This window comes from Sebastes fasciatus, chromosome 19 (assembly GCF_043250625.1).
Source record: "Sebastes fasciatus isolate fSebFas1 chromosome 19, fSebFas1.pri, whole genome shotgun sequence".
In the NCBI taxonomy this organism is placed as follows: domain Eukaryota; kingdom Metazoa; phylum Chordata; class Actinopteri; order Perciformes; family Sebastidae; genus Sebastes; species Sebastes fasciatus.
This window is the reverse complement of record NC_133813.1, coordinates 20,309,479-20,331,303: the sequence shown is the minus strand read 5'-3', so window position 1 is coordinate 20,331,303 and position 21,825 is coordinate 20,309,479. Positions and strand designations below refer to the sequence as shown.

The window sequence follows — 21,825 nt, the reverse complement described above, 5'->3', positions numbered from 1 at the left end:
TTCATTCACAAGGCTGTTACACGCACACAGACATGTACTGTATGTAGTATTTGTGTCTACATCAACCACCACAGAGAGTTAATTATATTAGGCTTCTTTCAACACTGATCTATTTCTTTCTCACAATTTACAGTTTTAAAGCCAATTTCAACTCTTTTAATGCGTATTTTGGTGGCAATTTTGATAATTATTGTCCCATTATGAGTGTATTAAGCCTTAAACAGGGGCATGTTTGTGTGTTTTTGCTTTGATCGACAGGCCTCTCAAATTATCACACTTAGCTGTGATGGCTGCTGCTCTGCGTCAGCTCTGCCCAGTCTTTACCTCGTTGCCCAAATTTGGTATTCTGGCTTTAAACTGACAAGATGGCAGCAAGTTGTAAACATAACTTGTAGACAAACATTTATCCACCTACGCTCTCACATTCATCCACACAGACACTGAATCTATGACCCTGACATGAAAAACATATTTCTGTCTTTTATATTCCCGGAGAAACAGTTCAGTAGAAACAGAGACTGAGCAGAGCAGACACAGGGCTGTTAAAGTCTTTAGCAGAGCTCAGAGGAACCCACAACATAGTTTTGTTCTCTGTGGTGTGTTGAAGCAGCAGCCTTGTAATATAAAACACAAAGCTATGCTGACACACTTTACTGTTTCTTGGCATTCTTTCTCTTTTTTCCAGTTGGACATGACTTTAGATTTTTTTTTCCCCCTTTTTGTTTCACTTTAACAAAATGAATTGACAATGTGAAAAAGGCTGTTCATACAGTTTAATAAGGAGTTCTAATGTCATCTTTGTGAAGATGATGTTATGGCATCAGCTCCTTCCAGGCTGTACACCGCCCTCCACAAGCCCAGCCAATCAAATGTTTGTTAGATTTAGGTCATAGAAGGAAATGTCATGCTTGGGGTTAGGATTTGTCAATGTTGGTGAAAAATGTGGGATTACATTGCATGAAATACCGCCTCGGTTGCCCAACTCAGGGCAATAAATTCTACTGAGTCAGCCCATTCATTTAGAACTGTAAATGTATAATTTGGGGGATTTTCCCCAAATCTACGCCTCTCCAGAAAGTGGAACAACTTTGGCTTTTCTGTTTATGTTCTGGGAAATTCATTTAGGAGACATCCACTCCTTTTTCACATGGATCTGAGATTTCTCTCACCACACAGACACTTGCCATATTTCATGTCCAGGCCCACGTCCTGATGTCACACGAGTTAAGTTATGTAGGTGTGTGTGTGTGTTGTGTTGATTTGTGGTCCCTCCATAGGATGATTTCAATCATATCTGATGTTTATAATGTCTTGTTTGTTCCAAAGGACGGGCTCACCCCTTTGCTGTTGTCAGCCAAACACGGTCATGCTGAGGTGTGCAGCGCTTTGCTGGACTGCGGTGCTGAAATCAACACTTCTGACAACAGTGGCAGGTACAAACACAGTCAAGACACACACTGAAAATTCAGAAATGGTGTGTAACAATAGTGATGACTGATTACAGACACTTATGTATTGAATATTTGTTATATTCTGTGTTGCAGGACAGCCGTGATGCTGGCGAGCGAGTCCGACGCAGTTTCTGTTGTTGAAGTCTTGGTTCAGCGAGGAGCAGATCTGTCAGCAGTAGATTCACAAGGCCATGATGTCGTACACTACACCAAGCTGTTGGGCAACTCTGAGGTCAAAAGTGCCCTCACTGCTGCCCTGAACAGACAACATGTCTCTGGTAAGAGTTATGCAAAGTCACACACACATACTCACTGTAGGAGCATTGAGGCAGCAGTAGACAAGTGTTGTTGTGTTTTTACATTATACATCATACATACATAAAGGTGATAAATTCGAAATGCAGAGCATGTCTATTTCTTCCACACGGCTCTCAACATGACAACAACTGAGCTGGCGGCTCACAGCTAATGGTGCTAACAGTGCAAACAACGGCAACAGTGCTGACAGAGCTAACAGTGTTTACCTGAGGGGAACCTGAGGGTGGGTGCTACGCTTCTGTGACGCCGCCGTCAGTCGGGAGCGCATTATCATCTGTAACCGCCGTATGAGAGCAGTGCAGAGCTGTGGCAGCGAGCTAGGCAGTAGGGCACCCACACATGCACTAAAAGGCACGTGGCCAGCCCGGCTATGTAAACAAAGCACGGAGAAGCTCGGACTACAACACACAGAGGGAGAGTGGCTATGTCCAACATACCCAATATGTGTACCATCGTTCAATATGCTTTTGTGTGAAAAAACAGTAGTATGTCTTTTCGGACGCACTGAGCAGTAATTTACGTCGTCACTTCCTGAGAGCCTCCTTGCCGTTTGGAGACGTGTAACCATGGTCACCCGTGTCAACCTCATGTGACCAAACAACAGTTTGTGACTATCATAAAGTCTGAACTAATTTGAAATATACATTTACACCTGGCAAAGTGAAATCTTATGCTTAATCTAATCGGAAGCGTTAATGACGTTACAGAGCTGTCCGTCAATGTCTGTTCTGAATGTTGTCGTCACTGCTGCATTGCATTGTGGGATATTTATGCCGCCGTAGTGTCCAGCGTTGCATACTGTAATATTTCACCGGAAATGGTACGCAATTTGCGTACTATTGGTTTCATACTAAGGTTTTCGGACATAATAAAAAAATCTCACATACTGCTTTTGTGTACTAAATAGTATGTCGGTATGGAATTTCGAACGCAACCAGTGATTTCATTCTCTGCTCAGGTAGACATTACTCCATATTTTTACATAATTTTCCTGGAGACTTACTGAGTTTAACCATAACCACCATAAACCTAACCTCAGACCTAACCCAAACCTTAACCAAGAAGGTCTTAACCTTACTATTTAATGGTTGATTTGGTGAGGACCTGGTTTTTGCCCCCAGATGGGAGTTGAGTCCCCATAATGTCACTGTTTTTATCTTTGTCCCCACAACATGAGCAATACTAATACACACATGCACACAAATGTATCGCCTCTATGTGGTAGAGATTTGTACTGCTCTGGTTTCAACACAAAGTCAACACTGCCATCTGGAGGAGTTCTCCCATTAGTATTGTTTTTCTTTTTCTTTACATGTGTGGTGTAAGCTGCTGTCTATGAATGCAATGTCACCTGTAGTAGAAACATGTAAAATATCTAAAGAGAAAGCTATGGTTATTACTTTTATTTTTGTTAATTTTTCTGTGTTCTTCCTATCTCCTTTTGACAGATACAAAGTCTCCTAGAAGTCCTCAGGTAACACACCAGACTTGTCTTTCAATACTTTTCTTTAGAGGTCATCACAAAAACAGGCAATCATAGTTACTACAACATCTGAACTTACAACAACCAATCAACTATTAATAGTGAAAGAGTCTAATACGTTTTTAGCACTACAATTTGATTCATACTGAGGAAGAGCTGAAGCCCAATTCTGTCTAATTTCTGTTGTGTAGCTACAACTCATGGATTGTAGTTTAGTATCAGCTTTTTCTAATGTGTCAATATCAAATTTCTCAGCTTGTAAAAAAATCTTTTAGTTAATATTTTTGGAAAACAAAACTTAAGCCTTACTGTAGCCCTCATTGATTGACCCTCCTCTTACTAACCAGCACTGAATCCCTCCTTTCTTTTTCTCTTTCCGTTGCCTTTCTTCTCTTCTCCGTCTCTTTGCTGGCTCCTCAGCATGATCAAGTAGCTAAACTAAGTGATGAACGGATCACAACTCCCAAAAAACGAAAAGCACCTCCACCTCCTATTAGCCCACTGCAGGTAAATGCATGTCTCTCTTTTGTATCCGTCTGCTTGTATCAGTATGCCACTCTTTATATTAATGCATGTCTGCAGTATATTCATAAAATGAGTAGTCAGACCTGTATGTGTCTGGTCTGTTTACTGTTATATTATTGATCTCTCCGTCAGTCAGTCTCTCATTAGTTTATGGTTTGCCAAAGTATAACAAAGTATTTCACTCGTGTAGTATGTTCATTTAATTTATTTACTAATCTACCTTTTGTTTTCCAGAGTTTAGGATTTAAAATGTACTTAATGCAAACATGCAGGGCCCTTGATTATTGTTACAGGACACTTAACATTTTGAAGTCTCTGTGGTTTCTGTATCAATAAATTATAAACGTACTGCACATTTGTTTTTAAAGCTGCTCAAGAACAAATCTTGACTTTTATTCCAACTAAATTATGACAAGGGTTTATGAGGAAAACAAATCCAAATACTAATCAACTTCACCCTCCTTCAGAGCTCTGGACCCTCTTCTCCTTCAGTCCTCATCTCCGCTGGGACCCCTGGATCCAACAAAAGTGACACTCCCAAAAGATTCACCTACAAGGTAATATAAAGCTTATAAAATAACAGTCAACATAACACATATAATAACTTGAATATGAAGATCTACGGAACTTTATTCCATAAATTGATGTTTCGTCAACAACGTGCCTTCTTCAGAGCTTACAATAGTGTTATTTATTGCTGCAGGGACATCAAGATGCACAAAATGATGAAAGGAAAATTAAAAAAAATAATAGTAAATAAATTATTTTATCATATATTAAAATATTCAATAAGCCCCAAACTTGCAGCAAATGCCTTTGAACCTGTATCAGTGGTAATAGGAATAAGAAGACCCTCATAGAAAAATACAGCATACTATGTACTGTAGTAACTTCAACTTGTATATGAAAAATCAACACATTTACTGTAGTAACTTTAACTTATATATGAGAAATGCAGCATATAATGCACTATAGTAACTTCAAATTATATATGAAAAAAAAAAAGTATATTATGTACTGTAGTAATTTCAACTTGTTTATGAATAATACAGCATATTATGTACTGTAGTAACTTCGACTTATATATGAATAATACATTATAATATGTACTGAAGTAACTTCAACTTAAAATGCAACATATTATGTACTTTAGTAACTTATATATCAATATTAGGTGAATAAAAATGTGTGGAAAGCAGCATTTACATCATTTATGACAAATGCACTAGCCCTTTCCTTTGAAAGGTTTGTGCAAATTAGGGCTGTTAAGATATCAGATTTTCACTACACGGTTATTGTGGCCAAAAGAATTCATGAAACTATATAATCGTTATAGCCATAGAAAATTTGAAAAAAAAAAAATCATCTATAACTTTGTGCATTTTGGCTCTTTTTTTGTCAAACTAATTAATTCAAAATACAAATGTAAGGAGGTGGAAAGTGAGTATTTAACCATAACTGTATATATAAAATGATTTAAGAGGTGCAGGATTATTTACATGATATTATTACATGTGTATTATTAACATGATATCAATATTTCATTTTTAAATATCACGGTTACCATCAATACTGGTATATCCCGACACTCCCGAGTGCAATTAGTCCTCAGATGCGAATGTTGATTGGAAACATGCAGCGATGTTTCAGGAATGTCATCAAATATGCAACATTCTTCTTCTTCAACTCCAGAGGGAGACATTTTGTACATAATTAACTTATGATTTATGATACAGTAGCATCTCATGTGCCAATTAGCGAAATTCTTGCCTTCATCCTCCATACCCTTTTCCCTCCTCGACCTCCTCCTCTCACCTTTACTCTCTTTCTTCTCCTTGTGCATCTTCTCCCCTCCCACTCCTCTTTCCCGCCACTCCTCCTTTTTCCCCCATTTCAAAGGAGGATGAGGTTAAAGGAGCAACACTGAGAGAGGAGGTTGAGAAGCTCCATGAGGAGAGAAACATGTTGCTGGAGACAATCGAAGACCTGAAGCAGTCGGTGGAGCAGACGGTGACTGGTCCCGAACTGGATACAAAGGTGATTAACGACTAAGCAACACTACACCGACTGCATTTAAACTACAGATGAGCAGATTTGAAAAACAGAAGTGGTGGCTCGAACAGTCTAAGTTAATGACGTCAGACTTTTAGTTTGAAAAGAAGAGCATTGAAACACAGTGGAGTACAGCACATACACTGAGTATAACTATTGGTGTATAAACATATTGTAAATGAATCTCTGACCTAATCCAACTTAAATTTCTTCCTATTTGGATGAAGAGAATTCAAAACATTTTGGGCTAGAATATATAGATGTTTTTAAATGGTGGCTATTTTCAATAATGTTTAGCTTTTTTTCTATGTATCACAAGTTAACTAAAAGTCTTTCTGGTTGTTAAATTCTTAAATCAACATTGCTTTTGTAAGTGTAATACTATACTCTGACAACAGACAGCTGTGTACTGCTGAACTTTTTCACCTTGGGCATTCTTGAAGGAGGTCTAACCTAAGCTTCAGACGTGTCACAACTTGATTTGTTTTTCAGTCGGTAGCTAGTGGTCCTTAACGTTGCTTTTCTGTCTCCGTGTGCCTCTGCATGGGAATGTATATGTGTTATGTGTTGACAGGTCGAGCACAGTTTTACAGCATCTGCAGCTCTGGTTTCTGCTTTGCAAACCAAGATTACTGCTCTTACTTTGGAGAATCAGCAACTTGTAGGCAAACTCAAGGTATGTAACCCATTCATTCACGCTCATTAGTTCACCATAAATCAATGAATGAACATACTCAAGGTCAGGGCAGCACACTGTGTATACATACTGGTATACGCTATGCAACTGCTGCACAGTCTTCATGTGAGAGGCTAAGAACATGAACTACAGCAAACAATTTAAGTTATAAAAGTTATGTTTTTATTTAGATATAACAAGGCAATGCAAAAATATGTAATGTTATTATAGTCACTATAATATAGTATAACAAAAATAGCAGCAAAATCCAGTCCTCTTTCTGTGCAAAAAAGAGAAAAAAAGTTTAAAAGATAACCAAAGATAATAATGAGGCTTCAGTATTGTGATTTTAGTACAAAATTACTTTTTTTTTCTTGATTTATTGTCTATAAAATGTCAGAGATAGTTAAAAATTCCCATAACCCAAAGTGACACTACAAAATCCAAAGATATTCAGTTTACTATCATATATAACATATATAAATTTTTTGCTTAAACAATTACAAAAATGTTAACAGTTTATAGCGTTTAAATAGTCTTAAAACCCACTCACACAAAAAAAACAAGCATGTGCACATGATACAAGAGCAGAAAACAGTAAGTGGAAAAGCATCCTCGTGAGGGAACATTTCTGCTCAGCGTGCACAAATGCCGTCCCGCAAGCACAGGGTTATGATGAGCGTGAGCTAAACCCTCTACGCGCTTGCAATTGCTTTCCACTCTCTTGCTTGTCAGGTTGACTTTTGAGATTTTGAAGGCGAGGACGGAATAGTGGCTGATGTCTCCACTCCTTTGATTGGTCACTTTCAACGCCCACAGTCTCCGGTCTGATCTATGTCTCTCTTATGATACACAAACCACCGTTCAAAAGTTTTCAATCATGAAAATGATACGGTCTATACCATCCCTGCCTCCAAAGTCTCAAAAGTCATCTTCATGAGCAGTTGCGACCGTGTAAAGAGGGTTTGTGCATGAGGAGCAGAAATGTTCCCTCGCGAGGATGCTTTCCGCTCACGGATACTGTTCTGTGCACTAGTATAACATGCACACACCTGTTTTTTATGGCTGCAGGTTTTTTTTAAACTAATTAAATGCCATAATAGGTGCAGACTAATTTTGTCAATCTATTAACTAAATCTAACCCATTTATTAATCTACTAATTAACTGAAAATTTAAAAAAGATGAAAGAAAAGAAATAGAATCAGAAACTTGTAGAAAATGTAATTTATTAAAAGAATCACATTAACAAATGAAGGACATAAAGGTGTAATAGGTGATACCATATTTTCACAAATTAGTCTCAACCCATCATAAAAATACCGGAAATATACAAATCCAATCATCAGTCAAAGCTATATTCAGATTTCCCTCCCTTTCCCATTTGTTTTATATGCAGTAAATTGATTTTATTAGTGCTACAATGATTAGCTGATTAATCGATTCATTATTAAAATAATTCTTTTAAAGGTCACCTATTATGCAAAATGCACTTTTCCATGTCTTTTAAACATCAATATCTGTCCCCAGTGTGTCTACAGGCCACCATAGTATCATAAAAGACCATCCTCTCTCTTTTTCTCCTCCTCCGTTTGTCCGGAAATGGGTGCAGAAAAAAAATTCGCTTTTTTCCTTGTATCTTGACGTCATTAGGGAATGCAAGTCACGTGAGGGTTTCCTGGTCGAACCAGAGAGAACCTTCAGTAGCTGACCCCGGCCCACAGCGCGTCACTGTCTCTCCTCCTCAACCTAACTTGAGCAAAGTCTGCAAGAACCAGCAGAACAGGCTTCATGTACTCCCATCATCTAAATATAACATGTTCATTCACAAAGGCTTTATGTAATTACACTGTTTAAACAGATGATATTTATATATTATATATATTTGATGTCATGCATGTAGCAGAGTACAGGTAGTAAATAGTGACTTGTAAGCAACACAACACATTTCTGTTTCACAGTCAAACTTTATTTGAGTTGACAGATGACAATATTAATTATTCACAGCATTTGTAATCATCTCACCTGTTAGTTAGTTATGTTAACATGGTACAGGAGAAAGTCTTCAGCTCTGGTAAACTATGGTAAGCTAAGCTCCGGTGGTCTGTAGTCATGGTAACACAGAGACAGCTACTACTGTAAATAATATACCATTACTCTGATCTTCCATACATTTATCTTTTAGCAGAAATAATGAACTGACTACTGTTTCACATCTTCTATTTTCCACCCTGATGGTCGCTGTGTTTACACACCGTGTCATAGCGGTAGCATGTAGCTAACCCGTTAGCATGTAGCTACATGCTAACGGGTTAGCTACATGCTACCGGGTTAGCTCTTTATCTCCATGTAAACAGAGCCATCTGCTCTCAGCTGTCTGCTCTCCTCTGGGATGATTCTGTCGGTCATTTCTCACAGATGGATCTGTAAAGACAGACGTAAAACAGAGTGTATGTTTACGGTTTACAGAGTTGATGCATGAGGTAAACACTGAGCTAACTAACAGAGCTATAAATAGTATTATTTACCTGAGAGAAACCGTCAGGAAAACCTGGAATCTGGACCGCAGATGTTCATCATGTGTCGCCGATTTCTGATCAGATTCCTCCGGTAACGTGCGCTGGGTGAAGTTTCTGGTTTATAAACTTTAAAGTGGTTTATAAACTTTATTCTAGCTGCTATCTCTCCACTCGTCTCTCTCTCTCTCTCTCTCTCTCCGGGAGGGGGAGGGTGACGCTGTTGTTGAGGACGTTTGATTGACAGAAAACGCTGACCAATCAGAGCAGAGTGGGAGGAGACAGAGGCTACAGACACAGAAATCAGCACTTTTGGAAATGGGCTGAAACAGAGGTTATAGAGACATGCTGGAATGCATGATCTGATTGTTTTTTTTGAAAAAAAAACTTCAGAGACATGGTTTGGAGGTGTCTGAGACCTATAATAACTAGTTTAAATGGAGTATAATATGTGACCTTTAAGCAAAAATGCCAAACTGAAAGTGAGAATTTGCTGCTTTTCTTGATGTGGTCCCCTCTGTGTAATGACAAACTTTAGCCACAAACTTTTAACTATTGTGCTTTGTTAGTGAGATTTTTATATTTAATCCCTCACCTCACAGAAACATCCGTCCCGCCAAGGAAGCGAAGACCCGAAGGACACCAGTCGTCCAAACAGCATGGCCTCCAACTCCTCCTTCCACTCCACCCAGGACGAGTTTGAGTCACTGCCACAAGTGGAAAGAGAAGACGGTTCGATCGGTGTTTCTGTCAGACGAGAGGAAGAAGAGAGCGACGGAGGGAGAGTTGGGAGCAAAGAGGAGATGAGACTGTTGAGACAGGCGCTAGACAGCGTTCAAGTGAAACTGCTAGAAACCAGGAAGGAAAACCGCTCGCTTCATGCCCAGCTGAAACCTGAGCGGGGCAGAGAAAGAGAGGAGGATGAAAGCGTGAGGGAGAAAGGAAGAGAGGAAGAGTTGATGGAGAGTCTCGCGGAGCTTCAGGCGAAGCTGACGGACACTCAGGAGAGATACCACCAAGCTGTGGAGGAGGTGGAGGAGCTGAGGGTGCAGATGGGAAGGGGAGGAGGTGAGCCGACGGAGAAACAGGAGGTCCAGAGACGTTCATCATCCACACTTGAACATGAAGTAAAACAGCTGAGGGCCCTGCTCGTCCAATCGGGATCTGAACAAGAGAAAGCAGCTCAACAAATCAGACAGCTGGAGGAGGCGCTGAGGAGGGTGGAGGAGGAAAGACGGAGTGTAAAGGAGAAAGAACAGAGGAATGCACGGACTGAGGAGCTGTACAAGGAGGCACAAGAGGAGATCAAGATGCTCCAGGTGAATATGGGCCTCTTTTTCTCTCTGACGTATAAAATCGGTGCAGTCGTCCTTTCATTAATACAGAAGTTCAAAGTGCTTCAACATTGACATCAATTATCCTTTATTTTATTCTACTTGCTGTGCATCACCTACTTCTTGAATTCAATGACATGTCTCCTACTTTTCCTCTTTAATTTTTTCCCTTGTTGTTTAGGAGGCTCTGAGGGGCACAGTGCCAGTTGAAGCTGCAGCCAAAGACTTTGAAGAAATGAAGGCTGAGCTCAACGAGGTAATTGCTGGGCTGCAGCGCCGCTTGCTGGAACTGTCACACTCCTACAGTGACACCAAGAGTCAGCTAAGTACCGCACAGAAACAGCTGGCTGAGAGCAGCGCAGCCTCATCTCCCTCCTCAGAACAACAGCAGCAACAGGTGCTGAACAGCAAGGTGGAGGAGCTGCAGACGTTGCTAGCTGAGACGGAGAAGAAGCACTCGGCCGCCCAAGAGGAGATTTCACTGCTGAGGCAGGAGGCAGAAGCTCAGGCACAGAGCTCTGTGGCCCTCGCCGACCACACACAAGTGATGTCGTCTCTGGGAAATGCCATCAAAGAGTTGGAAAGCCAGTCAGAGGCCCTGAAAGAGCAGCTATGCCAGAAAACCTTGCAGGTGGAGGCTCTTCAGAACAGGTGAGGAAGAAAACTGTCACCTGTGGTTGATAGATGCATCTTTTTCTGCTTTTACTAGAGACCTACAGCTGGATGCTGAGGGGGAAATAGGGGCTTATGAAATGGTATATAAGCAATTAGAAAAGCAGTGGAGGAATGTAATAAACACTGTATGCTTTTTAGGGTATTTTACTCAAGTATTTCCATTTATTGCAACTTTATAGAAGAAAATATACTTTTACCTCATAACTTGTTTACAATCCAGTGTGGGGGGACTAAAACGCGTTTTATATGAAGATGGTTTCTCCTACTGTAGTGATGTGAGCTGATCAAGGCATCAGATTTCACCATGGGATTCTTGTCTTTTACACAAAAAAGGCAGACAGCAGAGAAAGATGTCACCCCAGATGATTCAGTTTCCCGCGTTGAGCACGAGACTACGCAAAAGCAGCTGGAGGGCGAGGTGAACCACCTGACGCAGCTCCTCCAGGGGGCCCTCAGGAAGCAGGACGAGATGGCTCTGGAGGCTGCTGATGCATGGCAGAAGGTGAGAATAAAAAACAACTTTCAAACATTGACTGTTTATTAGGCTTGGGACGATAGAGGCGATAGCTCAATGGAGAGAGAGGAAGCGAGCAAGTGATAGAGGGTGAGCGAGAGAAAAAGCCATAGAGATAGCGGTCGAGGGAGAGATGGAGCGAGAAATAGAAAGCGCGAGCGAGCGAGATGGAGAGCAAGCGAGAAAGGGAGAGATAGAGTGGGAAGGAGAGGGAGCGAGAGATAGTGGGAGTAAGGGAGAGATCGAGCGAGTTAGGAAGAGGGAGAGATAGAGGTAGTGATAGAGAGAGCGACGGGGAGAGTGGGAAGGAGAAGGAGCGACGGAGAGAGCGAGGGAGAGCGGGAAGGAGCGAGGGAGAGTTAGAGAGAGCGGGAAGGAGAGAGAGAGAGCGGGAAGGAGAGAGAGAGAGCGGGAAGGAGCGAGGGAGAGTTAGAGAGAGCGGGAAGGAGAGAGAGAGAGAGAGAGAGATGGAGGGAGAGAGAGCAGGAAGGAAAGCAAGCGAGCCAGAGATGGAGCAAGGGAGAGATATAAAGAGAGCGAGCAAGCGAGCGGGAAGAAGAAGAGAGGGAGAGAGAGCGAGGGAGAGTTAGAGAGAGCGGGAGCGAGGGAGAGAGAGCGGGAGCGAGGAAGAGTTAGAGAGAGTGGGAAGGAGAAGGAGCAAGCTAGCGAGAGAGAGGGGGAAGGAGAGTGAGCAAGGGAGAGGTAAATGGAGAGGGTGCGAGGGAGAGAGAGGGTGCGATGGAGAGATGGAGCGAGGGGAGGGAGAGATAGAGAGCGAGGGATAGAGAGAGCGAGCCAGAGATAGAGAGATGGAGCGAGCAAGCGGGAAGGAAAGGGAGCGAGATGGAGCAAGTGAGCGATAGAGAGAGTGGGAGCGAGTGGGAAGGAGAGCGAGAGATAGAGAGCAAGAGAGCGAGCGAGGGAGAGTTAGATAGAGCGGGAAGGAGAGGGTGCGAGGTAGAGAGAGAGCGATAGAGAGGGAGGAGCGAGGGAGAGCAAGAGATAGCGAGGGACAGATGGAGAGAGAGAGAGAGAGAGCGATAGAGATGGGGAGAGGGAGCAAGCGAGCGAGGGAGAGAGATGGAGAGCGGGCGAGCCAGAGAGGGAAGAAGAGGGAGAGAGCGGGAAGGAAAGGGAGCGAGATAGAGATGGAGCGAGCGAGGCAGAGAGAGCGAGAAATAGATAGAGCGATGGATAGAGAGAGAGAAGCGAGATAGAGTGAGAGATAGATAGAGCGAGGGAGAGTTAGAGAGAGTGGGAAGGAGAGAGAGATAGAGGGAGAGCGGGAATGAGAGGGAGCAAGGGAGGTCAATAGAGAGAGAGTGAACTTACCTCTCCAGCGTGGTTTCTGTCCATCAGGCGCGGGACAACGGTGCAGAGCGGGCGGCTGTGCAGGAGCTGCTGATGTCGAGGGAGAAGGAGAACCAGACGCTGAGCAGCAGGCTGGCTGAGGCCCAGGATGCAGTGTGTCAGCTCAAACAGCTGGTGGAGAACCACGTCGCCTCAGAGAGAGAGAAGAACAAGAGGGTCAGTAACAATCTGGTACCGGGCCGCTGCACAAGTACCATCACTACTGCAGTACTGACACCAGACACATGATTTAGAAGTTGGTTGCGATGTAATTTTAGACACAAGTCAACCTAAACTTGAGACAGTCTAATCTGTTGTTTTTCCTGTTATCATACCATTTTTTTTTTTAGATAAAAATCTCTTTAAAGTTAATAGTTTAATTAACTAGATGTTTTCTGTTTCTCCCTCTCAGATAGATGACCTGTCACGGGAGGTGGGGAAGCTGAAGGATGCCTTAAACAGCCTATCACAGCTCTCCTACAGCGCTGGGTCTCCCTCCAAGAGACTGCAGCAAAACCAGCAGCTGAACCAGCAGCTGGAGACACTGCAGCAACAAATCAAACAACTACAGTACCAGCTAGCTGTAAGATTTGGTCTACATATTTTAAGATATAACACAGAATATTTACTGTACTACGAATACTTGTATTGTAAAAGGTGAAAACATTTCTATTTACCTCTTGTTTTCTTTTTAGGAGTCAAAGAAGCAGCACAATGAGATAGTGTCAGTCTACAGGATGCACCTCCTCTATGCTGTCCAGGTAAATCCATCCATTAGTTTGCTGAAAGAGTGCAAGTTTAGTTTTCAACTCAAATTGTAAAGGAATGGTACTCAAATTATGAAGAAATACACTTTTCCCTCTTACCAGTTGTGGTATGTAGCCGTGCAGATAGTTTTGCAATAATATTTCTGCCTCCATCCCAATACGAAGGAGGTGAATGGAGTTGCATTTGATGTGCTCTGAAAAAAGACTGAAAAATTACTTTAAAAAATATATTCTACAGCATACTATATAATAATTTCTTATGTAGAAAGTAGTTCCGCTGAAACACATTTTATTGGGTTGGCTGCAGAAATCTCAGACAGACATCTCAAAATCTGGAAAATCAACCCAAATATATCACAAGATGTGAGAAATTCTGATTGTTTTTGGGTGAACTGGCCCTTTAAATCCCATAGTAACTTGGGTTGTGTACGGTGTATGCCCAGCTTTAGTTGACTAAGACCAAAATGAGTGATTAAGAGGGGGCAGCCCTAGTACTTATTGTGTATTTATTTGAGTCGGTTAACTGAAGCGGTGTTGTGTCTTCAGGGTCAGATGGACGAGGACGTCCAGAAAGCCTTGAAGCAGATCCTGATGATGTGCAAGGTGCCAAGCCAAGCCAAGGAGGCCTGCTAAGATACACTGGGTGTGGTTTCCCAAAAGCATGTTGTGAACGAAAGTGAAGTGACTTGCTGCCGTCGGCGCCTCCCGTCCGAATTCACACGTCGCTTGTGCTGATTACAAGCAAGGCCACACACATGGTGCCTCTGGATAAACCTTGTTACTGAGGAATAGGTTTACAATCATGCTCATTGCCTTTGCTAACGTAATCGATCTTATGATATAAGATGTTTTTGGGAAAGCCCAGCCCAGCATACAGATAATGCACATCAGCCAACTAAGAACCAAGTGGTTCCAGCCAAACTTTGTATGTGCATGTAAACACTACACTGTCAAATGTGCAGTAACCTTAAATCACATGCAGTTGGACAATAACAATGCAAAACACGTGTACTCTGACACAAACGTGTGCGTACTAATCAGTCCACTCAAAACAGTGAGTTTAACGTGGTTGGTTTCTGTTACAATGTGCGCTAAAAGACTCACTTGGCGCTGCTGTTGCTAGTATCTATTTTATGATACAACAGTGTTAGTAGTATTTTACTTGTTGTCTAAAAAAGGTTTCATGGTTGTCAACATTTTCCTGATACAATCTAAATTATTTGTGCCCTCTAAACAATGCATGTGACTTTGCTCAAACAGCCCAAAAAAAAAATCACATAAAAATGTTTTGTTTTTTTGTCGCACTTCTATGAAGAAAAAGCATGATACTGTTTGTATTGCTATTTCCCCATTAGCACAACAAATTTATAAAAATGTATTTTACTGAATTGTATTACATGCCATGTTTTCTAAGATACTGTACTTTAATGAAGAGGTTTGATAGCTGTATTTTTGATGGCCTTGTTTTGTGTGAATGAAATGACTTTTCCTCGAGTATAACAACGCACTATTTTGGTCTAGTGACGCCTGAATTAGTTGATTTCCTGTTATTATTCATATTTTACATATAAGGGGTTGAATGATTGTTTACTGTGATAAAACGTTTCAGTTGTAACTGAATATTTTGACTCCAAGGACAGTCAGGAGGTAAGATTTTTTAGTTCTTACATTTCCTCTCGTCTAAATCTTACACGTTGGTCTTTTGTTCAATCCCTTACTTGAAAAGCAAAATGTGTCGGCTGAAAGCAAACGGTTGAGTCTGCTGTCACGTGCCTGTAATCAGACAGTATTTTCTGACTCTGCAGTACTTTTTGCGACCGAGAATTACTGTCAATATCAGTAATTCTCAATTGCCGTTGATGCCAATTTCACCAGGCTTCCTTATTAATTTATTAACATTTACCAGGAGGAATGCTTTCTGTCTTTCTATTAGTCATACTCCCATCTCTCTGTGTTTCTTTGTAGGTACGGATATACACTAGTATGTACAGAATACATTTCTTTTGTGTCTTCTAGAGGCTTCTGAACTGTTTTCACATCACACTCCTTTGCCTTAGTACTGTACTTAGAGCCATACGCACTTAGATATCACCCTGCTTCTGCTCAGTGTTTGAGATTAAACACTAACGCTGTTCAACTTTAGTCAGATTAATTTGTGTATGACCGACTGAAGCTCCCACCCTCGTCTCTCACTCAGGAACTTTTTTACCGATTTACACCTGACTGTAAGGTTTGTTACACCCTGAGTAGAGCTTTTGCTTTATTTCATAGGTTTGTAGAATATCATAAACAATGTCTCTCTTTATCTCTAAGCCTTTGACTGAAATGTTTTGTAACACGAAAGGGAAAAGAACGAACTCTGCTGGTCGTTTCTACACTAAGAGTTTTGTAGTGACATGAAAAAAATGCTTGTTTGCGAACTGCTTTGTTGCCCACGTTAATAAATTTTCAAAATATTGTGCCATTTATGTGTCTGTTTTATGTTTCCCTCCTCATATCAAAACCTCTATTGTAAGAAAGGTAGCATTACTTAATTTGAAACCTTAAAAGGATTTTAGCATAGTGATTGAAATTAGGTTTTGGTTATTGTGTCATGCATACAACTACAGTACGCCCAGCCTGCATGCATTTACAACATACCACAGATTAACTTAAAGCAGATTCAGAGTGCCACATACAGTGCAGTGAAAAAGTATAAACGCTCTCAGACCGTCAAACAAAACTGAATATAAGACAGAGATAACCTGAGTAAACACAAAATACAGTATTTAAAGGGTAATATCATGACAAACTCACCTTTTCAGTGCTTGTATACAGACATTTGGGTATCTTGAGTGCCCACCAACACAAACTGTGGAATAAGACAACACAGTCAGTTTTTTGTGGGCTGCCTAGATCAGAAAAAACATGTAATTCATTAGAATATATCGCCCACAGCTTGAGAACTACCTTTGCAAAGGTGCACCATAGTTTTCACCCAAGCCAGTCAGAGCAGACTGGGCTTTTTCGGGATGGGGTCTTAAAGAGACAGGCGCTAAAACGGAGCGTTTCAGACAGAGGGTGAATAAGGGCTGCACGATTATGGCCAAAATGATGATCACGATTATTTGGATCAATATTGATATCACGTTTATTTATCACAATTATTCATTGATTTTAGCGACAACTATTGGACTTTCACATTAAAATAAAGAGAGCACTGTTTTCACTTTCATGCTGTTCCTGCTAATGTACAACTGAGGGCTGCACGATGTTGGAAAAAACTGACATTGCATTTACATTCAACTCTACATTTTAGAGTTAAATGCATCAATGTGGTGCACTTCAAGAGCAAAATTAGCAACAATAAGAGCTAGATAATCAATTTAATGCCCTTAATTTAAATTAAAGTAAACACATTGGTTGTATAAATAATATCCATACCCAAAAGTGAAGCCAAAACATCTCCATCACCGGCTGGTGCCTTGCTGTTAGTTTAGGAAGCGCTTGATTTGATATGCTGCAGCGTTTTCTATGAGCAGACCGCGCATTTTTAAACATCAATATCGCAAGGCGATCATGCTCATTTAATTGTGGGAAGCCAGAATTGTGATTAATATTTATATACAGGTATATTCAGACTAACAGTATGAGAAAAATAATGTTTTTTGAACATTAAAAGTAAGTAAACATGTTCTATAAGAAACCCCAAATACAAGTCTGAACCTGAAAATGAGCACGATATGTCCCCTTTAAATGATCATTTCATGTATTGAAGGAAAAAAGTAATCTAACACGTACATCACCCGTGTGCAAAAGTAATTAACTAGTTGTGCCACATTTAGCTGCAACCGAAACGCTTTCCGATTTCCGGAGATCAGTCTTTTACATCGCTGTGGAGGAATTCTGGCCGACTCTTCTTTGCAGAATTGCTTTAATTCGGCCACATTGGAGGGTTTTTGAGTCTGAATTGCACATTTAAGCCACAGCCACAGCATCTCAATTGGATTGAAGTCAGGAATTTGAATAGGCCGCTCCAAAAACCTTAATTTTGGTGGACTTTTTGGGTGGACTTGCTCTTGTGCTTTGGACCGTTGTCCTGCTGCATAACACAGTTGCGCTTGAGGTTTAGATCGAGGACTGATAACTCTGGTAGAATTCATGCTTCCATCAGTTCCATCCCCACACCATCACGCCACCACCGCCATGACTGACTGCTAGTTATTGTTGAATGCAGAACATCATCCGTAAAAGGCTCAGGCTTCATCACTGTGTTTTTTTGTGTCTCTTTCTTTTAGTGGAATCACAAGCGCTGACGTTAATGGAGGCGAGCGAGGCCTGCAGTTCCTTAGATGTCTGTCTGGGTTCTTTTGTGACTTCCTGGATGAGGCGTCGATGTGCTCTTGGAGTAATTTTGGTAGGCCGGCCTCTCCTGGGAAGATTCACCACTGTTCCAATTTTTCTCCATTTGGACATAATAGCTCTCACTGTGGTTCGCTAGAGTGCCAGAGCCATAAAAAATGGCTTTGTAACCCTTTCCAGACCGATATATTTCTTTCTTTCTCATCTCTTGTGGAATTTCTTTTGATCGCGTCACACTGTGCTACTTATTGAGACCTTTTTAGCCAACTTCACATTGCTGGAAATGTAATGTTTAGCAGCAATCAAGCCTGACTGTGTCAAGTCTAATTCAACCCAGTTATAAATTCAATTTGGTCCATTTTGTTTGAATGAGTAACTAAGGGGGCAATTACTTTTTTCACACATGTAGGGCCAGTTGGTGTTGGATGACTTTTTTTCCTTCAATAAATGAAATAATCATTTAAAAACTGTATTTTGTGTTTTACTCAGATTGTCTTTGTATGATATTCAATTTAGTTTGAAGATCTGAAACAGTCAAGTGTGACGAATATGCAGAAATAGAAGAAATCAGGACGGGGCAAATACTTTTTCCCTGTATACATGTTCAAACAACACAACAACACTGCCTTCTTTTCCAAGCTTTTGAGACAAAGTTGGCCAATAGAAACACATCAGAAGCAAGCAACAGATACACTTGTTTACCAGAATATACTCTTAAATGATAAATGTTGGGACACACTTCTCCCAAATCACACAACTCACATGATCTATTTTTTTAATCTGCCGAACTCAATGACCACAGAAACAACATCAGACCTTTGGTTTCTAGATAAACAAGATACAACAAATGATTTTACATCACAGGCTTGGTTTCATTAAATCTTGGCTATCAAAGACAAAAGCTGATCCTTTCTTAACCCAGAATGGGCCACAATGTTTCTTTGTTGAATGTAGAGTCAAATCCGATTTATCTTAACATACTTGTGGCAAGTGTTTGGTGAAGAGCAGTTTAAGACTGAACAGGCGGTATATGACCACTAGATGGCAGCCTTTGCCAAAATTGGATCTCTTATTTGTTGTCATATGCACAACAATTACAGAGTAGTATGAAAATCTTAGATTCCCTTCAACAATGCTCATTAAATATGAATAAAAAGAAAATCACGCAACTAGAAAAATTAGAATCTAAGACGTAAAATAGTGAAAGTTAAAATATAGGGATAAAGCACCAAATTAAATAAATGTAGGTGATTTAAATGAATAAACTGAATGTAAACAGGAATATAGTAATATGCATAATTTTAAGTCATAAATATATATAAAGAAATGTAAACAGTTTGTAAAACAGTAAGTAAAAGTATATAAAGGTAAAGTGTCAATATAATATAATGGTAAAGAGACTCCCATAGGGCCGTCCTGCTCACACACTTTTACAGATAGGAGACAAATTGTAGGAAAAATCTGAAAAAATTTAATTAAATGGCTTGATGAGTATGAAAATCATGTGAATGGGGCTTTCCTAGTCACCAGATTTCAACCTATTTGAACTCCTATGGGATATTTAGGACGGACGTGTTAGACAGACTCTCCACCGCCATCATCAAAACACTAAATGAGGGACTATCTTTAGAAGAATGGTGTTTTATCCCTCCAGTAGAGCTGCAGAGACTTGTAGAATTCTTGCAAAGGAAGCATTGGAAGCTGTTCTGGTGGCTCGTGGTGGTCCAACGCCGTACTAAGTCCCTTTATGTTGTTTATTTCCTTTCATTTGTCCCCATATATACACATATATATATATATACATACATATATATATATATATATATATACACATACATACATATATATATACATATATATATACATATATACGTACATACATATATACGTACATACATACATATATATATACATATATATATACACACATGATATCTAATGTTCAGTTTCTGCATTTACTCTAACCTCCTCCAGAATCAGAGTAAGAAATATACACTTTGAGTTTGAAATAGTGGGTGAATTAAAAAAAACATTGTTTATCTTCCTGTTGGGTTAGGCACGGCCGTCCTCCATGTCAACACTCTGTCCTCCCTCAATGTCCACTCAGCTTTGGCTCTCAGAAGTCCTGCCAGCCCGACTCCGGGTAATTTATCTGCCGTTCTGTTTCCTCTAACCGGTGGCACAACCACTTCGTTTCCTGTCCTGGCCCTGTGTTCTGCCCGCTGGGCAAACACACACACATACGCATAATGCACGCAAGAAACTACACACATTCGTACAAACACACACACACACACCTCTGCCTTTACACGTCAACTTCCTGTCAATCTTGCTTTCCCACACGTTCTGCCCTCAGGCCTCGGGGGTTAGTGGAGAGAGATCTGGTGCTGTGATCACAAGGGCCCATATTTGTCAAATATCCCAGCCCCAGTGTGAGTGGCAGGATGAACTCTGCTTGGCTGAAATAATATTTTAAAAAATTGACGTTATTTACGGGGATGTTTAATCATGGGACTGTTTTATAGCTATTTCTGTTGCATTTAACTAGCTATTAAATTGACCTTTCAGTGTTTTCCTTTAATGTCTAACATCTTTAAGTGGCTTTGAAGTTAGATTTTTTTAATGTCACATAAATGCTCCTTATCTGCTTGCTCCAAAAGAAGTAGAACTAACGCCATTAAATAATTAGCCAATTAACCGATTATTGAAGGACAGGAAATTACTCGTCAAAAACTTTGATAAATCAATTAATTGTTTAAATATTTTTTCAAGCAAAACTGCAAAAAAAAAGAAGCTGTTTGCAGCTACTTTTCTTTATTATATATGATTGTATATTTAGGTTTTTGACTGTTGGTCGGACAACATAAGCAATTTGATTAATTTCCCTTTGGCTCTGGGAAAATGTCAGAAAACTGTTATCTATATTAATATTTTACAAATGAAATTAACTTAGTTACTGAGAAAATGATCTGCAGATTAATCGCTGATGGAAATAATAATTAGTTGTTGCCCAACTTCAAAGCAACATTGTCTTGATTTGAATATTCAAAATCAGATATTGTGATTAGTATGAACGCACCATTACATCCAATCGAGAATTGTAAATATTTTGCACGTAATTTCGTAATTTCTCTGTAACGTGGGGTGGTGTTTCTTATGTTTGGGCACTTGCTGATCTGAACTACTATTTCAAATAGAGCCTTTGTAATGATGACTCGCCGTTGAGGCAGTGAAGTTCAAAGGGTTAATGGATTTAGCCCACGGAACGGCAAAACATGGCAACTAATGAGTGGACCCAGAGATGAACCCTGAGGAACCCCAGAGATAGGCACAGATAAGGTACTTTGTGACTGACACGCTTTCCACTAAAAAGGACAAAGAAAGACAGCTTATGATATATGAATGCAAAAGTGAATTGATTCGTGGTGATTCTGTGTAGAGAAAAAGAGTTCAGTAAAATGAAGAGCGGAGAGTTTAGGCGATGTTGAGAAGTCATAAGAGAAGGTCAAATCCCAGGAGAGGAAGACTGCGGCTGAAGGAGCCCACTCCGGGAGGAAATGAGAAGAGGTTGTGGCCAAGAGAAAAAAAACATGGAGAAGCGAGAGCAGCAGATCAGGAGAGAGGGACAAGTGTATATGTTGAATCACTGGAAGGATGACTAATCTGCCACTAACAGACTCCTCTGAAGTGGCGTGCAAACCTGTATAAGGTGCCAGAAGCCTGAGAGAAACAAGGCTGAGGGGGGGAAGAGGAAGTTGCTGATGAAGAGGTGACTTTTCTAGTTAGTTTTCTTGACAACCATGACTCACTAGTGATTAAGCACGG

General features: G+C 40.5%; 1 protein-coding gene across 3 annotated transcripts in view; it reads left to right on the top strand.

Moving 5' to 3' along the window:
• Nucleotides 1-16,123, top strand: part of rai14 (retinoic acid induced 14) — a 50,642-nt gene extending 34,519 nt beyond the window's left edge. For 2 of the 3 annotated variants that reach the window (XM_074617135.1, XM_074617137.1), the window contains 14 exons: nt 1,327-1,433; nt 1,545-1,729; nt 3,218-3,243; nt 3,673-3,759; nt 4,245-4,334; nt 5,677-5,814; nt 6,404-6,505; nt 9,622-10,338; nt 10,535-11,004; nt 11,362-11,530; nt 12,902-13,069; nt 13,305-13,475; nt 13,588-13,653; nt 14,206-16,123. In XM_074617135.1, the coding sequence (XP_074473236.1) occupies nt 1,327-1,433; nt 1,545-1,729; nt 3,218-3,243; nt 3,673-3,759; nt 4,245-4,334; nt 5,677-5,814; nt 6,404-6,505; nt 9,622-10,338; nt 10,535-11,004; nt 11,362-11,530; nt 12,902-13,069; nt 13,305-13,475; nt 13,588-13,653; nt 14,206-14,292 (2,583 nt within the window). In that variant the 3' untranslated portion in view covers nt 14,293-16,123. The remainder of the gene's footprint in view (nt 1-1,326; nt 1,434-1,544; nt 1,730-3,217; nt 3,244-3,672; nt 3,760-4,244; nt 4,335-5,676; nt 5,815-6,403; nt 6,506-9,621; nt 10,339-10,534; nt 11,005-11,361; nt 11,531-12,901; nt 13,070-13,304; nt 13,476-13,587; nt 13,654-14,205) is intronic. The other variant, XM_074617136.1, reaches the window with a different exon arrangement.
• The last annotated feature ends 5,702 nt before the right edge of the window (nt 16,124-21,825 follow it).